General features: G+C 40.3%; 1 protein-coding gene across 2 annotated transcripts in view; it reads right to left on the bottom strand.

The window, feature by feature from the left end:
- The window catches only part of LOC109929562 (serine protease HTRA3-like), a 43,526-nt gene extending 24,901 nt beyond the window's left edge, over positions 1-18,625 (bottom strand). Inside the window, exons 1-5 of one of the 2 annotated variants that reach the window (XM_048605326.1) lie at positions 18,590-18,625; positions 17,716-18,202; positions 10,676-10,775; positions 9,281-9,506; positions 5,984-6,178 (exon numbers count right to left, since the gene is read on the bottom strand). In XM_048605326.1, the coding sequence (XP_048461283.1) occupies positions 5,984-6,178; positions 9,281-9,506; positions 10,676-10,775; positions 17,716-18,160 (966 nt within the window). In that variant the 5' untranslated portion in view covers positions 18,161-18,202; positions 18,590-18,625. Of the gene's footprint in view, positions 1-5,983; positions 6,179-9,280; positions 9,507-10,675; positions 10,776-17,715; positions 18,494-18,589 lie in introns of those variants that run through there. The other variant, XR_007263673.1, reaches the window with a different exon arrangement.
- Positions 18,626-19,547: the final 922 nt, after the last annotated feature.

The raw sequence follows: 19,547 nt of genomic DNA, 5'->3' as shown, positions 1-19,547 counted from the left end.
GGTGCTCCGGTTTCCTCCCACAGTCCAAAGATGTGCAGGGTAGGTGGAGTGGCCATGCTAAATTGCCCATAGTGCCCAGGGATGTTTAGGTGGGTTAGACATGGGAAATCAGGGGTAGGGTAATGGGTGTGGGTGGGGATGCTCTTCGGAGGGGCGGTGTGGACTTGTTGGGCCGAATGGCCTGTTTCCACACTGTAGGGATTCTATGATTCTATTTGTATTTGAATAATTTCCTTGGTTTTCATCCACTCATCATTGAATCTATCAACTTATACGTCCACATAAAGTCAGATCAAGAGCTTTCAGAAAAAGACTACCAAAGGGCAATGAAAATATTAGTCACCTTTTTGAACTCATTAGTTATGAATTTTATTGAAAACAACATGCTATTTAACATCTTCTATGAATCACCATCACGGCCTACATAAATACTTGATTAAAACACGCAGTATTTAATATAAATGTCTTGACGTTTTGGTTGCAAGAATGCAAACATCTTGGCATAACAAAAGGTGCAACCAATGATAAAGTTAGAACATTGAACTTGAAGAATATACTTCTGTCCACCTACTATAACACTGCTAGTTCTTGAAACATACAAACATAGAAAATAGGAGGAGCAGGGGGCCATTCAGCCCTTCCCACCTGCTCCACCATTCAACATGATCATGGCAGATCATGCAACTCAGTATTCTGTTCCTACTTTCTCCACATACACTTTGGTCCATTTAGCCCTAAGGACTATATCTAACTCCTTCTTGAAAACAATGTTTTGGCCTCAGCCACTTTCTACGGTAGTGAATTTCACAAGTTCACCACTCACTGGATGAAGAAATTGTTCCTCATCTAGATTCTAAATGGCCTACCCTTGAACTAAGTTCACAGAGGCTGGTATCCTGTCACCGGGTCACCTTTTATTTACACTTGGAGAGTCCTCGACACTGATCCAGTTCCCTCAGATACAGCTCTCTGAGTGAAAAAGAATCTCTGACACTGCTGTTTATGTCTATCAGCCAGGGCTCCCAGAATGGACCAGATTAACGGCCCAATCAGGGAACTCATATTCTAGGAGATCCGCCTGGCCAAACTTGTTAAAATCACTACATCCCTCCCCCTCTAAGTTCAGGGATGTCAGCTGCTTCTTTTTTTATAGCTCCTCCTGGGATGTCTTAGCACCATGTCAGGTTCACTAACTCTGCCTCTCATACGGGTAGCAGTAGAACGCCTCTTGCGCCCAGAACATCTCGGAAGAAATTCATTTTCCTTTTCAGGCGGCAAAGGCATTGAGAGGGCGATATCCACTTGTCTCCATCACAGATTCCAAGGTATATTCAACACGTGACAGAGTGGGAGAACCCACAGGTTCTGCAACAGTTGGAAAGACTGCCGAGCAGCCGATACATTTTGCTCCTGCTCCGTTTGCTAGTTTGCAGTTTTTATGTGGTCCATGTGCTTGTTCAGGAATGTCACGCCTACTCAAACTGTATATGTTACTGGACCCGACCCGGCGTTGACCATGGCTCTTGTCCATGCAGGCCCATTCCTATGGTTTCTACACCAAACTTTAACCCCGCCCCCCCCGACCGGAGGTAAACCGTTTCTCTCGTTCAGCAGAGTCTTCTGTCCAGCACTGGCCTTCCAGATGCCGTTTCACTCAACGCATGCCCCCGCCCCACCCACCGCGCCTCCCCACCCACCCCCCCACCCCCAGGTCTGGGAAGATCAGATTTAACCTGGTGTGGAGTCTTCTCCCCATTAGCAACTCTGCTGGAGTTATCCCTGTAGTTGCATTGGGGCCGGTGGTCTTATAATCAAATGGGAACTGGGATAGTTTGGTATCTAGTGAAGCTGTTGGCTGTTTCTTCAATTCTCTGAAGACTATGGTTTGGCTATACGACCATTTTCAAGGCTGACCTTTTTTTGAGAGTTGATGCAATGGTGCCAGGATGATGGTCAGGTTATGCATGAACTTTCTGTGGTGGTTCACCAGCCCAAGGAAAGACCTAAGCTCCAGTACAGACGTGGGAGCTGGAGCACCTCTGATTACCCTCACCTTATCTTCCAAGCGGTGTAACCCAGTCTTGTTGACTCTGTAGCCCAGCAGGACACTTGGGGTGCCTGGAACACACATTTTTCCCTTCTAAGGTGTATGCTCAACTGGAAGAAATGTCTAAGGACCATATGCAAATTCTCTAAGTGCTCCTTACTGGTCTTCCCTGTTATTAGCACATCATCCAGATAAACAGCAACCTGGGGTAGACCCTATAAAGTGTTCTTCATCATCGCCTGCTGAAAACTTGCACAGTCTGATGACACCCCAAATGTCAGTCTCATATTTTGGTACAAACCCTTATGGGTGTTAATTGTAGCGTACTTCTGGCAATCCTCTTAAAACCTCAATTGTAAATAAATGGCTCATGTCCAGCTTCGTGAAGGACAGCGTCCCCCCACCCCTATCAGATTTGCTTATAAACCCTCTATGTGAGTATTTATCCAGCTGTGAAAAGTGGTTTACGATTTGTTTGAAATCCCCACAAAGGCGACCCGACCCATCAGGCTTCACAATTGGTACGACAAGTGCTGCCCATTCTGCAAATTGGACTGGTAACACAGCCTTCTGTGTTTCTGCCTCTACTTTTATCCATAAGGCAAATGGCACTGGGTGGGCCTTGCAGAATCACGGAATTACTTCTTGGTCAACATGCAAGGTTGCCTTGGCTCCTTTGACAGTCCCTAAGCCTTCCAGAAAATTTTCTGGGTAGTTAATTGGGACTCCACTTAGGCAGCCATTTTCTACTCAAAAAATGTTAAGCCAATCAAGTTGAATCTTTCTCAACCAATTTTGGCCCAAGCCTTTTACTACAATCAGTGGTAACTGAACCAGCTGCTTCTCATGAGAGACTGGAACCGAAGTTGTACCCTTAATCTGTAAAGGTTCCCTGGTTTAGCTTCTTAGTCTAACCACGATTGAGTGTAAACTTAAGGGTTGCAGTCCAGAGCGAGTTTTGTTAAAGACTGGTCCTACAATCACTGAAACGACCACGCTAGTATCGAACTGGGTGACCATTTAACCAGACGTTTATTTTGACTGATTCTGATTTGGATATTGCTAAGCAATATAACTGTTCCAAACTAAATGTAGATCGCCTTTCCAGGGTATGTATTCGCCTGGACATCAAACTCTGAGTTATCTTACTTATTTTAGGTCTTGTGCGACTTGTTAGATGTCTCGAGTCTGCGTATCAGCACCAACTACAAAGCCTTGCTGGCCCAGATCCTGAAAAAAATTTTAAACTGTTTGGCTGAGGCTTGGCTTTGAGGTTTTGCTGTGGGTTGACCTAGAGTCCCTCTGTTCTGGATATGGCCTGAGTGAGGCTATGTAATTGCCTTCACTCAAGTGCTGGTCCCCAAACTCAGTTGGACTGGCAAGAGTGCCCACTTGCATTGGAATACCCTGCAACTCATATACTCTACTTGCCACATTTTCCGATGACAAAGCCAATTAGATCCTGTTTTAAGTCCAGCTGGGCTTCAGTAGTAGGCAATTTTGTATGGTAACATCATTAATCCCATTCTCGTCGCCATTGAAATAACTCCAGAGGGCCGGTGTCCCATCACCAAGTCACCCTTTATTTACACGTGGAGAGTCCTTAACGCTGACCCAGCTCCCTCAGAGCCAGCTCTCAGTGAACTGAACCTCTAACACTCCTGTTTTTATCTGTCAGCGAGGGCTCCCTGTTTGGACTGGATGGACAGCCCCAATCAGGGAACTCATATTCTAGGAAGTCAAACTGGCTGACCTTGTTACAATCACTACATACCCTATATCCTTGAATGGTGATCCCTGGTTCTCAGTGTCAGGAACATCCTTCCTGTTTTAATCCTGTTAGGATTTTATAGATTTCTATGAGATCCCTCTCATTCTTCTAAACTCCACTGAATATAGTCATAACTGATCCGGTCCTTCTTCATACGTTACAGCTGCTATCCCAGGAATCAGTCCAGTAACGCTTTGTTGGACTCTCTCCAAAGCCAGAACATGCTTCTTCAGATAAGGAGACCAAAACTGCACACAATACTTCACATGTGGTCTCACAAAAGGCCTTTAAAATTGTAGTAAGACAGTCCTACCCTTGTACTCAGATCCTCTCGCTGTAAAAGCCAACATAACATTTGCCTTCTTCGTCACCTGCTGCTCCTGTGTGCTTACTTTCAGTGACTGCTGTACAAGGACAAACAGGTCTCAGTGCACTTCCCTCTTTCCCAATCTAATCCCCAGTCAGATAATAATCTGCCTTCCTGATTTTGCCACTAAAGTAGTTAATCTCCTATTTATCCACATTATACTTCATCAGCTATGCATTTTGCCCACTTATTCAACTTGTCCAAATCACACTGAAGCATCTCTGTCTCCTCCTCACAGTTCACCCTCCCACCCTGTTGTGTGTTGTCTGGAAGCTGAGAAATATTCCATTTCGTTCCCTCAACTAAATCGTTAATATATATTTTGAATAGCAGGAGCCCATGCACTGATCCTTGCAGTACCGCACTAGTCCACTGCCTGCCACTTGGAAAAAGAGCTGTTTAATACGACCGTTTCCAGTCTGCCAACCAATACTCTATCTATGTCAGTACAGCTCCCACAATCCTTTGTGTTTTAATTTTATATCGTAGTCTCTTATCAAAAGCCTTGTTCAAGTCCAAGTAAACCCTATCAATTAGCTCCCACTTATTAACTCTCCCTGATGCATCCTCAAAAAATTCTAGTCGATTTGTCAAGCATGATTTCCCTTTCATAAATGCTGACTCTGATCCTGCCACTATTTTCAAACTGCTCAGCTGTTAAATCTTTTATCATGGACTCCTGCATCTTTCCTATTTCTGATTTCAGGCTTGCCGATCTAGAATCCCTAGTTTTCTCTCTACTTCCCTTTTTAAATAGAGAGGTTACATTAGCCACCCATCATTCCATATAAACTCATGAAAGATAATCACCATTGCATCCACTTTTTCTGGGGCCAGATGTAGATTATCAGGTTCTGGTGATTTGTCAGCCTTTAATCCCATCAATTTCCCCAACATCACTTCTCTACCAATACTGAACTGCTTCAGCTCCACCCTCTCACCTGACCATGTGTTACCCAACATTTTTAGTCTCCTTTGTGAAGGCAGAACCAAATTATGTATTTGATTAATCTGCCATCTCTTTGTTACCCATAATAACTTCTCCTGTTTCTGACTGCAAAAGGGCCTACATTTATCATTTGTCTTTTTCTCTTCAGATACCTTTAGAAGCTTTCACAATCACATTGTATGTTCCCTGCAACCTTACTCTTGTACTCTATTTTCCTCCTCCTAATCAATCCTTTTGTCCTGCTTAGCTGAAATCTAAACTGTCCTCAAACCTCAGATCTGTTGCTTTTTTTTTAAAGCCAATTTGTCTGACCTTTCCTTGGATTTTGTACTATTCCTACTTTCCCTTGTTAGCCATGGTCAGGCCATCTTTCCCATGTTGTTTTGTGCCAGACAGGAATGAATAATTGCTGCAGTTCCTCCAATTCACACTTCAAATGCTTACCATTGCCCCCTTTCCACCATCAGCCTTTTAAGTAATGTTCCCTTATTGATCACAGCCTTGTTCAGCCAAGGATAATTCAAGTCTAAAGATAACTGATTAACGTATACATAAAACGTGATAGCCAATTCAGAATTTTTCTTGGTTACTATTGAGAATCAGAAAGCATTTACATATAATTTATCCTGGAGATTGAATAAGCAGCATAAAAGTTCATATCAAGGTGCACTAAACAAGCTGCATGAACTGGCCCCTTCTCACTTTATTTGTCATGTTCTTAGTTTTTGCTATCAAACACAGCAACTGTACTAGTTTCTGACGCATAAATGATGCAAAGCCTGCCACTAATTTTTCACTCCATCCCAATGTATTCCACACATTGAAAATATCTCGATACATTGCACTTACATTGATGATAGCATCTGTCTGAATGTAGTCCATGTCTGAATCTCTGAGACCCAGCTCTCGTCCATCCCTCTGAGCAGAGCTGACAATTCCAGTTGTTACTGTATTTTGCAAAGCAAAAGGGCTCCCAATAGCAACTACAAATTCTCCTGGCCTGAGGTCAACAGACTGACCTAGTGATAGTACCGGTAGCTTTTTCTGCAAAATATTAAAGTAAAGCTTAGAATACACTTTTACCAAGTGGCATCCTGTTTTTCAGTCTGACATAAAAATAGCCTTTAACATTTTGGGTCTGGTCACCCTTCCTCAGAACTAATGGTAGCTAGGAAAATGTCGGTTTATATGCAGAAGGCTATTGAGTGGCCCTAAAATTATTGAACTTGATACTGAGTCCAGAGTTCTGCAGGGTTCCCAAGCGGAAAATGAGGTTTTTCTTCCAGCTTGTGTTGAGCTTCGCTGGAACACTGCAGCAAGCCTGAGACACAGATGTTTGCCAGGGAACAGGGTGGTGTGTTAAAGTGGCAGGCAACTGGAAACTCAGGGTCTTTTTGGTGAGTGAAGCAGTCACCCAGTCTACGCTTCGTTTCCTCAATGTACAGCAGACCACATTGTGAGCAGCGAATGCAGTATACTAGATTCTGGGAGGTGCAGGTGAAGTGTTGCTTCACCTGGAAGGTATGTTTGGGTTCTTGGACAGTGGGGATGGAGGAGTCAATATTGAGTTCAATAATTTTAGAGCCTAAACTCTCCCATATCCTAGCCCCCTACCCCACACACCAGGCCTTGTTATCACATCGCCTGCTATTACACACTACCTATTGTTAGTCACTAACAGTCCCCATTAACAGCTATTCACCCTCCTAGCCAAATCATCATCAACTCCTTTGTCTATCCAACTGCTCTTCTTTCTCTTGGGGCTCTATCCTTTATCCTATCGTTTACTCCCTACCCCATCCCCCTCCCTATCTTCTGCATATAAACCAACATGTACCCAGCTACCATCAGTTTTGAGGAAGAGTCACCAGACGCGAAACGTTAACTCCGATTTTTTCTTCACAGTTGCTGCCAGACCTGCTGAGCATTTCCAGCAACTTCTGGTTATGAAAATTTATTTCTGCTTTGAAAATAATACTTGATTTTGTTTGCCATTGTCTATCTGAGTTACAGAAGGAAACACATCATTGAAATAGCTGGCTAAATTTTAAGATTTCAAAGAAACTCTCCAAGTTGTTCACATGCTGAGATAACAAGGTGTAGAGCTGGATGAACACAGCAGGCCAAGCAGCATCAGAGGAACAGGAAAGCTGACGTTTCAGGCCTAGACCCTTCTTCAGAAATGTTCACATGCTGCAATGTTTTGCATTTAATAAAGTTATCCCAACACAGATGGAATGCACCAATGGAAACACAGATATTTGGACATTGAATGCACCAACAGTGGCAAAAATTGATCTCATTAAATAATTCAAGGCCAGCTTATTCGCTTCATATTTCTCCACTTCTGGTGATTATCTTGAAGCTAAACGATAGCTGTGGCAGCAGCAAAACCATGTTACCGAAATGACACCCTTCCAACTCACATCTGCCATGTGTGCTGCAGAAATGGGCCCTCCCCTTTGAAAAACAGTGCAAAAGCAGCCTCAATGGAGCCAACAAAGAGTGCTGCCTTACCTATAAGGCGTCCCTGTGATCACCTCAGTAAGGAATTTGTCAATCTTAGAAAGTATTTCAAGATATGTGCATTTACACACTGTTCTATATTTTTATGCACTAAAGAGCTCCAGCACCTGCCCAGTTCCCTGACCTTCAATGACATGAATGACACCATGCAGCAGTATTTTATGTAACTTTCAATGGACACACAACAGGTCTCAGCTCGATATGTTATAGATATACGATAGAAGTGTGTTAAGTACTGCAATATTAGCTCCTTCGACATCAATATTTTCTAACCAGGAATTGGGGGTCCTAGTTTAAGATTCACTTGAAGTTAACATGCTGGTTCGGTTGACAGTTAGGAAGGCAAATGCAATATTGGCATTAATTTCGAGAGGGCTAGAATACAACTGCAGAGATCTACTGCTGAGGCTTGTTAAGGCTCTGATCAGCATTTGGAATATTGTGAGCAGTCTGGGCTCCATATCTAAGGAAGGATGTTCTACCTTCGGAGGGGCTGTACCGCGGTACTGATGGAGTTTAGAAGGATAAGGGAGGATCTTGTTGTAACTGCTGGCAGGCCTGGATAGAGTGAATGTGGAGAAGATGTTTCTACTCATAGGTGAGACTAGGACCCGAGGGCACAGCCTCAGAGGGTAGGGATAACCCTTTAGAACTGAGCTGAGGAAGAATTTCTTCAGCCAAAGGTGTTGAATCTGTTGTACTCATTGCTGTGGAAGGCTATAGAGGCCAACTCATTGAGTGTATTTAAGACAAAGATATATAGTAATCAAGAACCTAAGGGAATCAGAGGTTATGGGAAGAAGGTAGGAGAATGGGGTTAAGAAGCATTTCAGCCTTGATCAAATGGTGGAACAGACTCCATAGGCCAAATGGCCTAATTCTGCTCCTCTCTCTTATGATGTACTCAGAACCTGTAATTTTGGCAATAGACACCTTTCTATAATGATGCATTTTACTTTGGATTTGGATGTCTTGTTGTTTAGCCAATGGACCAGAGACTGGTTTTGCAATCTAGGGCAAAGCAAGCCACAATAATTCAACAGCCTGTTTTACACTCTGCTCTAATCATTTTGACACAGTAGTCATTCGAAAGCAAAATCAGGGGGCTGCAATACAAACTGTCAATTCTCTACTGCTTGTCTCATGCGATTACCAGAAATCAATTTCACCCTGCTGCTTTTATTCCTTTATGTTCTGATCGAGCACAGCATATTAGAACAAAGGTCCCTTTGGTCCCTTCTCCCATATAACTGTGTAAAACTTCCAGAAGATAAGACTACATTTTCTCTGTGGCATATACTGCCTTTACATCAGCACTCATTAGCAAAGAAATTGGAAATAGAAAGATGGTTGACATAGGAAATGGAATTCGTTGAGGAGGGTGATTCTCCCAAGTTTGTTGGTTAAGATATTTCAAGGCACAAAGCGGACTCTGTTGGCCTGGTTTTGGATCCAACCTGCAAGAACTTGACATTGTCATGTAAGTTCTTCAGTATTGGCAGTCTTTGTTGAGAAGGACAAAGTATGTCAAAAAGAAACAAATGAAAAAAAAATTAAAGACAGAAAATTTAATTTCCTGGCTTTTAAAATTAACCAAAGAGTATTTGAGATTTCACTTACCTTAGGATTAATCTTTATCGTTGCTATGTCTGATTTCTTGTCAATGTCTTTTATTGTTGCTTCATAGTTTTTTCCATCATGTACTTGCACCTTTAACTGTTGTTGACCTGACATTACAGTGTTGCTGGACACTACTACATGAGCATTAGTCACAATCAGCCCACTATCTGATATTATAAAGCCAGAGCCACTAGACAATGGGATATTTCGCCTCAATAGAGGATGCCTGTATTTGTGGAGAAAATTGAAATAAGGATGACAGATCCTCGACTCTCTTCAGAGTGCAAAATAAACTTTCTTCATTGCCAATGACATCTGTGTTCTTAAGAGCATTTTAATTGGTTAGAAAAATAACTGAAGAATACGATTAGGACACATCAATTTTCCCACAGTGACCGTCAATTTTATTATTTAAAAATTATAGATTATCATGATTATAATCTCATAAAACATAGGTATTGTCACTGATACTTATATCTGCTATTGGCAACCTTGCATAGCCTTTCACTTCTTGTGACAGCCAAAATGACAATCGTTAGACAGTAAAATTAAAGTTCATGTTAGGAACAGAAGAAACAAACTGTGTTGAACAGAGCTGATTGGTGAAGCTCACTGAAACAAAACAAAAACCCTTAAGAGTAAAAACTAGCTGACAGTAAATCCATTTGCACAGCGTTCTTCAGGGGTGCAGATGGCCCTGGGCTAAACTATTAACCTCATAGTTTACAGCACCAATTGCACTGTCACAATGTTACTTTTCCAAAGAGTTATTTCCAGTTGGTCACTGCCCGCCTTCACAATAGAAAGCTATGACATATACATAGCTGTTGCAAGAAGAACAGATGTCCGTTTGATAAGACTGGTGCAAAATATTATGGTTGAGCTTCAAGAGACCGAAAATAAATGGTTTTGGAAGTCAATAATTTCTCACACTTTACAATGAAGAGAAACCCCCAAAACCACTGAATCAAACAGGATCAGTAGTCTAGTTATTAGGCAAATGATCCAGAAAATGAGTTCAAGTTCCAAAATGATTGCTGAAGAATTTTAATTCAGTTTTGAAACTTAGAAATAAAGTGATGGCATTCATAAAAGTGAGTATGGAGCTATTGGACTGTTGTCATAAAAACCCAACTGATTCAATGAAGTTCTTTAAGCCGGAAATTCAATGTTTATTCTTGAGTCTTGTACCACAGCAACATGGTACACTAACAGTTCAAGAAGTTGAATATTATCCTCTTCTCAGGAGACAGCAAAGAATATTTGTTGGCAATGCCCATTTGTTGGCAATGCCCATGTTCCAAGTAGGATGCTTTAAAGTTAAATGAAACCATTCATGCTGTATAGTATCTTACATTTGTAATACTCCACATGCATCATTCTTGTCAGACTTACCTTAAAAATAGCTCTATGTGAACAACTGCAGGAGCAATTTTCTCCACCACATCAGCTATAAAATTAAATTTATATCTCGGGCTGTTGGGATGTGAATGACCTATACTACGCAGAAGAAATGATGCATATTATTTATAAAATTTGTAACATTTAAAACCTGATACAATCATATAAATAAATTCAGAGAACTGAACTCAATAATTTTGAAATATTCTCAAATATACATATCTAACTTTCAGAAAATATCATGATAATAAAGTTTAAAAGACCAACATTAACTATTGTTAGAGTAACAAATGATCTGAGTTACTGTTTATTTATCTAAGGAACTATTCTGTTTTATGCATCATTGACAAAAAATATGTCAAGTGGCATAAAACAGTTCATGGTTATGGTGATCCAAGCATAATTCTGGATAACCACCATGATCAAAGGACATAAGTGCATTGGTAAGCCTCAAGAATGATCAAAATCTTGAAAAAAAAATCATTTCTTTCCATGGAGTAGTGGGTATGTGGAACATACTCCAAGAGAAATGGTTAGAATGGTAATTATCTTCTTTAAAGAAGTCCTAACAAATATCTGGTTCAGAATTAGGATCGGAGGTTTAAAGGATAAGTATAGCCACATATAACCAAATGTGCTACAGAGTGTCAGGTTTCCAAAACAACTGGTGGCATGGAAATGTCATCTTTGTACTAGAAATGGTCGGTATCGATTACAGGTTGGAATGTTAGATGGATGTCTTCACATTTCGTTTGATTCACCTTCATACAGTGGTGAAACTTGCAAAGAAATGTTATCTTTTAAGTTTACTTAGCAGCAGTAATGCCTCTTAATATATGTGCATAAATTGTCTTTGTGTACTTTTTAAAAAATGTGTTGAGAAATTTTATGAAAATTCAAATATTATATGAAATAAAACCATTTTTGTCAAGTTTATTAAACCAGATTTGTCTGTCCTCAGTCAGATCCCTCAAGAGATCTTACACAGTGAAGATTATACTGATGTCATAGTGTTACTGTAACATAGAAGGAGGCCTTTCAGCCAATTCTGTGTAGTGCAATCTAAACAGTCCCATTCATTTCTCTACTGTTATCGATCTGCAGGTTTAAGTTTCCATCCAATTTGCTTTTGAAATCACTAATCATCTCCACTACTTTCGGAGGTAACGGATTCCAGGTGATTAACATTCATCGCATAAATAACTTTGTTTTTCTTCTTATCCCCACTTCATTTCTTATCCAAAAGCTTAAATCTGTACTCCTTAGTTTTTGTACCATAACTAATGGAACACCTTGTCTTTCTCTACTTATCTAACACTTTCACAATCTGGCACAATCTCCCCTCAACATCCTTTGCTCTAAGGAAAACAACTAGCTTCTCCAAACTACCCCATCGAAGGTGCGTCATCCCTTAAAACATCTTCCCAAGAGCCATCATGACAGGATCAATCACAGCTGAAATTAGCATTGTTACAGAAGAAAACTGGAAGTCGGATCTGTAACTCCCGGATGATTCACACCTTTCTGGAAGTTATACACATTGAAATGAAAAATGGTCTGTCCTGAGAGATACACAGATGTGACCTTTCTCAACTGCTGTTTCTGAGCAGCAAAGCAGACACAAAACAAAAATGGATTTGGAAGGAAGAACTTGAAGACACTCTCTGTGCCCGACTGCCTAAGATCAATCCTTAGTAAAACAAAAAAGCCAATTTGAAACAATGACCCTTCACTGCGAGATCAAGGATGTCTGCAATGTCACGACTCCAGAAAAAAATAGACTGGCTAAACCACAGGGATTGAGGTTTCCTGCAATGCAACGGCTTTTCCAAAAAATAGCCGTGACTGCCTGCCCCTTTGTGACAAAATAGACGCCCTTCTCCCCCGCCTTGTTTTTTGTAAGGTGCGTATGCTGGATTTTGTGCCCTTCTTACTATTGTTAGGTAACAAAAATCCACTCTCGTGCAAGAAAATCTTGCAATTAGCTTTTCTTTACATTTCTTCTTGTTGATCAAGTTTAATCAAAGGGTGATAGTTATGAGCTATAAAGGAAATTAAGATATTTGTTGTGACTGACTTGGGCGAGGAGGGGGAATGTGGGGGTTTAAAGAAAGAAGAACCAATCACCCCTCCTCAATTCCGATATACAAGCACTGGGCCCAGCACATCAGGAGCACCATTTCCTACTATCCTTCAGCCTGAAGCACCACTTACCATGATTGTTTTCTTTCTGTCCTGTAGCACCTTTTTCTTACATCTACGTTGACATTGATCCTCCCGTTCCAAAAGCTTCAATTCTGGTCTACTCCCTAGAAGTCACCCACTGTTTTGTTACAGTTTCTCTCATCACTCTTTGGTTCCACTTTGTCCTAGCTAGATCCTCTAACCTGCTGTTCGCTTCTTTCCAATTTTCAAGTTCTACATTAGACTGTCTCTTATTCTGCTCCATTACTGAACTAAATCTTTTGATTTGTATTGAATTTTATTCAAACCTATTCATCCCTAAAGAGACTTGGTCCACCTGGCACAACTCATTCTCAGCAGCAGATCCAGCAATCCCTCCTCTCTCGTCGGACCAGGAATATACTGGTAAAGGTAGTTATGAACACCTTTCAGAAATTTACCCCCATTACCCAAACTACATTATTAAACAGCTCAAAATCTTCACAGATTTTACACAGCCCTAGTTTGTTGCAGACCTGCTCTTCTATTTCTTCTGTATTACTTGGAGACCTATAGAATAGTTCCAATAACATGATCATACCTTTCCTCCTTCTCAATCATAACCAAATAGACACTGTCCTTGACCATGAAGACATGCTCTCTTTCCAATACTAAAATATGTCAAAGGCCTTTTCATTTATAATGTTTCCTGAAGATTTTATGTACTTGTAGACCTCTCCTTTGATCCATGATGTTATCTGTAGAAGCCATAGAAAAATTTGCGTTTGGGCAAAACAAATTTTTAAACGAATAAAACAGGAAGTGCTAGAGAAACTCAACAGATCTGAAATCATCTGCAGAGAGGGAAACACACTTAATCAAGTTCACCACGACTCTTCTTTGCAATTTCAGAGTCTTTAGAGTTTAGAGTCGGATTTAAAACCAGTGGCATATGGGTGTTGAGATATTTTTGAGAAAGGGTTGAAAATTAATTCGGTCAGTCTTTCCAGAAGCATGGCTTTGGGGCCAGCGTGTATTAGAGAGCCAGTGGTTGTAAGAACCTCACGAGTATCAATGGATGTTTATTTATATTGTGGGGCATTATGACAGGAGAGAGAAAACCTAAGTTATTAGCTGCTGCAGAATCTATCATTTGCAGTTTTAAAAAAAAAGAATGAATAAACTTTTGGGTTCAGTTAGAATGAAACTTGACTGGATTTAGGAGATTGTTCAGAGTAATTAGGAAATAAAATTACTTCAGTGAAGAGTATGGGTTGCAAAGCTTCCAGATGAGGCATGCAGAGTATTAAAAACCTGAGAAAGTCTAAGCTTTTAGTTGTGAATAGTCAAGGTAAAGACCTCATGGTTCACAGGACAGGTCCTGAGAAGAAGCGATAAAGTCAAATCTATGAATTGGACAGGTTAGAAAAATTGCTCTGGATTTTGTTTAATTGTAATGTGATGGTGTTATGGAGTTGATAAGACTTTACTTATTTTACTGTGTGTTTTGAAATCTTTTAATCTGTGTTGTATTTAGATAGCATGAGTTTGGTTAATTTTATTAATATTTATTTTGTGTACTACATTTCTGTCTTAAAACCAAATCTGCCGCCTAATGTGCTTACATTTCAGTGAAAAAAACACCATGTTAAATTGAGAAAAAAAACATCGATCAAGCCAGATTTCATTCTGGGATCTGACTTGACCCACAGTAACATGAGCTGGGATCATAACAAAATACTACCAAAAACCAAAGAACGGTACATCAGATTGCTAATACACTTATAAAGGACTTGTCAGTAAGTCCAGGTACCTCCTCCTTAAAGATAACACTTATTTATTTGTATGAAGCATTCAAGATGTAAAATTAACTGAAAACAATGAATTCATGTGTTTTTCCAACAGATACTAAATGGAGATGATAGCCAACAGAACTGTTTATTAAAATTTAAATGTTATACAATGATGCTAGCCCAGCAAAAATTAAATACCACATAATATATTTACTGCTCAGCATAAGGGACAGACCAAAAAATGTAACTGCATCATGGCATGACTATGGCAAATGTTTTAATCCCATATTTTAAAACCTGTCATTTATGCAAAACGTTGAAGAGAAAACTGCTGTCAGATGATGCTCTCTATACTTAAATATCGAACTCCAAAGCAGCAACAATTCCACCTAACAGTCGTTGAGACATTGAGGCACAAGTACTGTAGTTTATGCAAATTTTCCATACTCTTCAGTATTCAAATATTGTTATGACTACTATTTATAAGGTGGACCACAAAATTATGATGAATTTAATAGCTTTGCACATCATGACATTAAATATAAAAAGGAGTAATGTTGAATGTGCGTACAGTTACGTACAATAATATATATCCCTACATTCTAGTTACCTCTGCATAGAAGACAATAATGGCAAAGCAAAGGACATAGTGAAAATTAATGAGAATAATATCAGAAAAACAAAACTATATATATAAAGAAAGATTTGAAATTTTCTTTTACTTGCACCAAATGTGTGGACAATATCAGGCTATTGTTACTGAGGATATCTAAGCTGAACCCAATCGGTTTACTTGGCACACAGGTATGTTTTTCAGCAGGGGTTATAGGTCAATAATTACTGGCAGAAAACCACTCTCTGACTTAGTAGTCCTAAAATCAACTGTAACACCTCATTCAGCTCCCCAAAGAGATCAAGATGCCTTTAACTAGGTCACCAGAGGAACATTATATAATAAATGTAACATCTGAAATTTGACTATTCCAAGCCTTGAGTTTCATTTAAAAAAAATACTACTTGAGGTTTCTATGAGTTCAGTTTTTGTTTAAAAAGATGGCTCAGCCGACTTGAAGCATTCTCTTTTATTATTCCAAGAAGATTCCTCAAATATTACTGTTCTCCAATAAAACTCAATGTCATACATATTATGTTTTCTATCTCTGTATAGATTATATCATGGCTTTCTGAAGTCACTTTTTAGTTTCATGTATATAATTTTAAATGTTTACAAGAGCAAAAGTGTAAGGTTTATGGATCCTTTGGTTATCATAAGTCACAATGAAAATTGAGTTATAAATACTTTAAATATGAAATTTTCTTCTCTAATCATTTGTTCATGAGATCTGCATACTTGTGCTTCAGCCTATTGACAGATGTAATGATTCTTGTACACTGTTGGAGCTTGTTCAAGACTGGTCATTTTACATTAGCTTTCTGAAAGGGAATTGCTGTGTCCGTCCAAACAATGCACCGTTCTGATTTGGGATTATGCCACCGTTCCTTCATAGCCATGAGGTAAAATTTTGAAATTGCTTCCTTCACAGCACTCTGGGTATAGATACACCATACGACTGTAGCAGTTCAAGATGGTAGCTCTGTTAATCCCTTAAGAGCATTTAAGATAGGTAATACGTGATAGCCATGACACCAATTCTTCCCATCTCATAAGTAAATGAAACAAGAGAATTTTATGATTCCATTATAGTGGGAATAGTCGACAAGATGCTTTTTGGTTGTAGATGCCAATGCCAGGGCTCCAAAATGAGAAATAGAATCAGCACTAATGGACGAAGGACTCTGTTTTTAACATAAACAACTCTAGGTCATGATACAAATGTTGCATTTTAATTTTTATAAGTGCTGATTGCAAAACAAACAAATTGAGGTCAATTCAGAAATACTGCAATGTTACTCTCTTGTCGGCCTACCAATTTTCAGAAATGTAATGATTTTGAGGAATTTTATTTTAATTCCTTCCTGGGATGTCAGCATCAGTGACAGCACCAGCATTTTTTGCACAATCTAATTGTTTTTGAGAAGGTGCCACTGCCTTCTTGAGCTATGTGGTGTAGGTTCATCCATTCACATTTTTGACCCAGCTACTGTGAAGCAGCAAGTCGGGATGTTGCATGATGTGGGAATATTACGGGATAGCAGGCATTCACCAGTCAGTGCGAGCAGTTCCTGAATTGCTGACTGGATAATTACTGTCAGTGTGTTCCCACTGAGATTAACAGAAATACTAAGGGCCCTAGCCAGCAGGAAAACCCTGAAGCAAAAATTAATGCTTTGAAATAAGCGTAGTGGAGCTCCATTTGAAGGACAGAAGACAGGTTGGACCAATATGTGCCATTCGTGACATTTTACCTGCTTTTCCTTCTGGATAATCTACTATAACCACTTGCATCCGGGTAGCTGTTTCCAACCGCAACCCAACAACTTTGCTCTTTGAAAGCGCAGTAAGCAAAAATATAGCTCAATGTTTCAGCAGCAGATTTTTCTGACGAGTGATAATCTCAATCGTATCCCCTTACTTTTGGGACCTTCTCCAGCCGTAGAACCTGCTGGAGATAACCACACGCCTCTAATTCCAAACCGGAGAATTTAACTGGTTACCATGCCTTCAGTTGCCTAGATTCCAAGCTCTGGAATTCTTTTCCTAAGCAGACTGGCTTCCAGGTTTCTTACAACTTCAAAAATACTTCATTGGTCGTAAATCACTCAAACATCTAGTGGTTGTGAAAGATGCTACATAAATACAGGTCTTATTTTAAAATTCTCCGACATACTTTCCTCCTTCAAAAGGCTTATTAAATTTGCCTCTTTAGCCAAGTGCCTGGGTGTCACATTTTTGTTTTGTAACGCTTCCATGTAGCAACTTCGGATGCTTTATCAAATCAAAAAGGTGCTATAAAAATACAAGCTGTTCACGTTGAAATATTACCCACTGCAAATCGGTCACAAAAAAAAGCTCCAGCTGATAGCTGCGAAATAAAAGGTTTGTAAATAATGATTTCAGGTAATTGTAAAAGTTGCAATTAAGGCCAACTGTTGCCCACTATTAAAGGATTTGTTTACCTGGTTTACAGGCGCCCTTGTGAACTTGAACGATGGGTGGCAGTCTGAGCTGCAGGGCTCTCCTGCTGTCCAACTTGAGCTTGCACATGTTGTCATAGGTCTTGCCGTCGCTGCCGCACACTTTGTAGTTGGATTTGCAGCGGCAGATGCCCGGTCCTGTCGCCAGGCGCTTGCCGAGGAGAGACTTGCACTGCATGCCGTCCCCGCAACCTACATCGCCCGGGCGCCCGCAGCGTTGTCCCTCCCCGGCCGCGCAAACCAAGCAGCAGTGACAGGCATCGTGCACATAACCATTCAAACAGCTCGGGCTCGGGCATTTGGACACATCACAGCGCTGCGAGCACTGGGGCTGCTCCGGGGTATCTTCGGCGGCAGCAGCAGCCAGCCCATTGCTCACTGTTTGCAGGAGGCAGCTCAAGAGAAGAGCTGCAGAAAAACTCGCCATTGATGCAACACCAAACTCAATTCATATACAAAACGCATGCAACTGATCAATTCCAAACAAATAAATTCCGTTAAATTCCAAGCGTAAAAGGATTGTTATTACAAGCAGAGAGAAACTGACTTACAAACCTATCCTTAAATTGCAACCGCTTAAGTTGAACGCCTCAAAAGTATTAAAAGTTTACGGCATGTAAACGGCACAGAAAAGTAATTAACAATTAAGTGAAAACTGAACACGATACAGATAAGTAAGAAGCCGACTGCACGAAAATCTCTTGGAAATTTTAGTTAATCTAGTTTAGCAGAACCAAAACAATCCGAATCAAAATGGAAAAGCGCCTCTATAAGGTTACTGAGTGAGAATGATGTGCAAGACTGGAAAGCCAAACTAATAAAGAAAGCTGGATGTTTTTTTTTCCCTGTGACTCACCACACTCCAGCCAATGTGGAGGAAACTGGTGTAGGTCCTAGCAGCTGTAGTGACCCAACCCACACTGATAGGGTTCACTTTTTGGGGGAAGGGTGGAAATGTTCTTTTTAAACGCTTTGAATCTCCCATAATCACAATCTTCACAACCTTATTCAGTTTTCCAAAGCATTTACTGTAGAAGTCTACTTTGAATGATTCGTACTTTAAAATAAAACTCCGGCAATTGGAAGTTTATACATACCTGAAGGTAATATGTAATGAGGCACGATAAACAAATTAGTGTTGGATACTGGTTACATTTTTGTAAGCAAATTGACCGGTTTTGTAGAAACTTGGCTCTAAACCGTTGGTTGGTTCTAAAAGTTGGTTTGGGTATGACAGGGATGTTTAATGTTTAGTTAAATGAAAAAAAAACGAATGAATTTCTTCTTCAGTTTCCCCATCTGACGGCGAGTACTTGGCTAAAATTCAAAGAAGGCGATACCCAGTTGAAAAGCTGAGCTTTCAATACATATGTCAGAGCACCAGTGTCTCTGAAAGTGTGCCTGTCCAGCCAAGTGGATCAATAGAGAACCCGTGAGGAAGGCTTGAGGCCAATGGGAGGTAATGGAGGCCATTAATCTGTCTATGAACATGGCCCTGGCATAAAGATTCATGCTTCAGGATGATTCCAGGGATCCTCTGGAAATCTTTTTGGGATCTTTCCCAGTCAGTAGCCTATCGCTGCATCGAGCAGGTGATGAATACTTTGTGGAAATACATAATCAGGCCAGTCAGGCTGTGTGTGAAATGTTGGATATCTTTGGATATAGACAATACTCGATTGCAATGCCTGTGTCACTAGGGCTCCTGCAGAGAAGTTAGATGTCCATCTGAATAGGACAGGGTTCACTCACTGAAAGTCCAATTCATTTAAAACTGTGGATCCAGTTTGTGTTCGGATCCTGTAAAGCTGCCA

This window comes from Rhincodon typus, chromosome 1 (assembly GCF_021869965.1).
Source record: "Rhincodon typus isolate 14 chromosome 1, sRhiTyp1.1, whole genome shotgun sequence".
In the NCBI taxonomy this organism is placed as follows: Eukaryota; Metazoa; Chordata; class Chondrichthyes; order Orectolobiformes; family Rhincodontidae; genus Rhincodon; species Rhincodon typus.
Note: the sequence above shows the minus strand (reverse complement) of the source record. Positions and strands in the feature narration are given on the sequence as shown.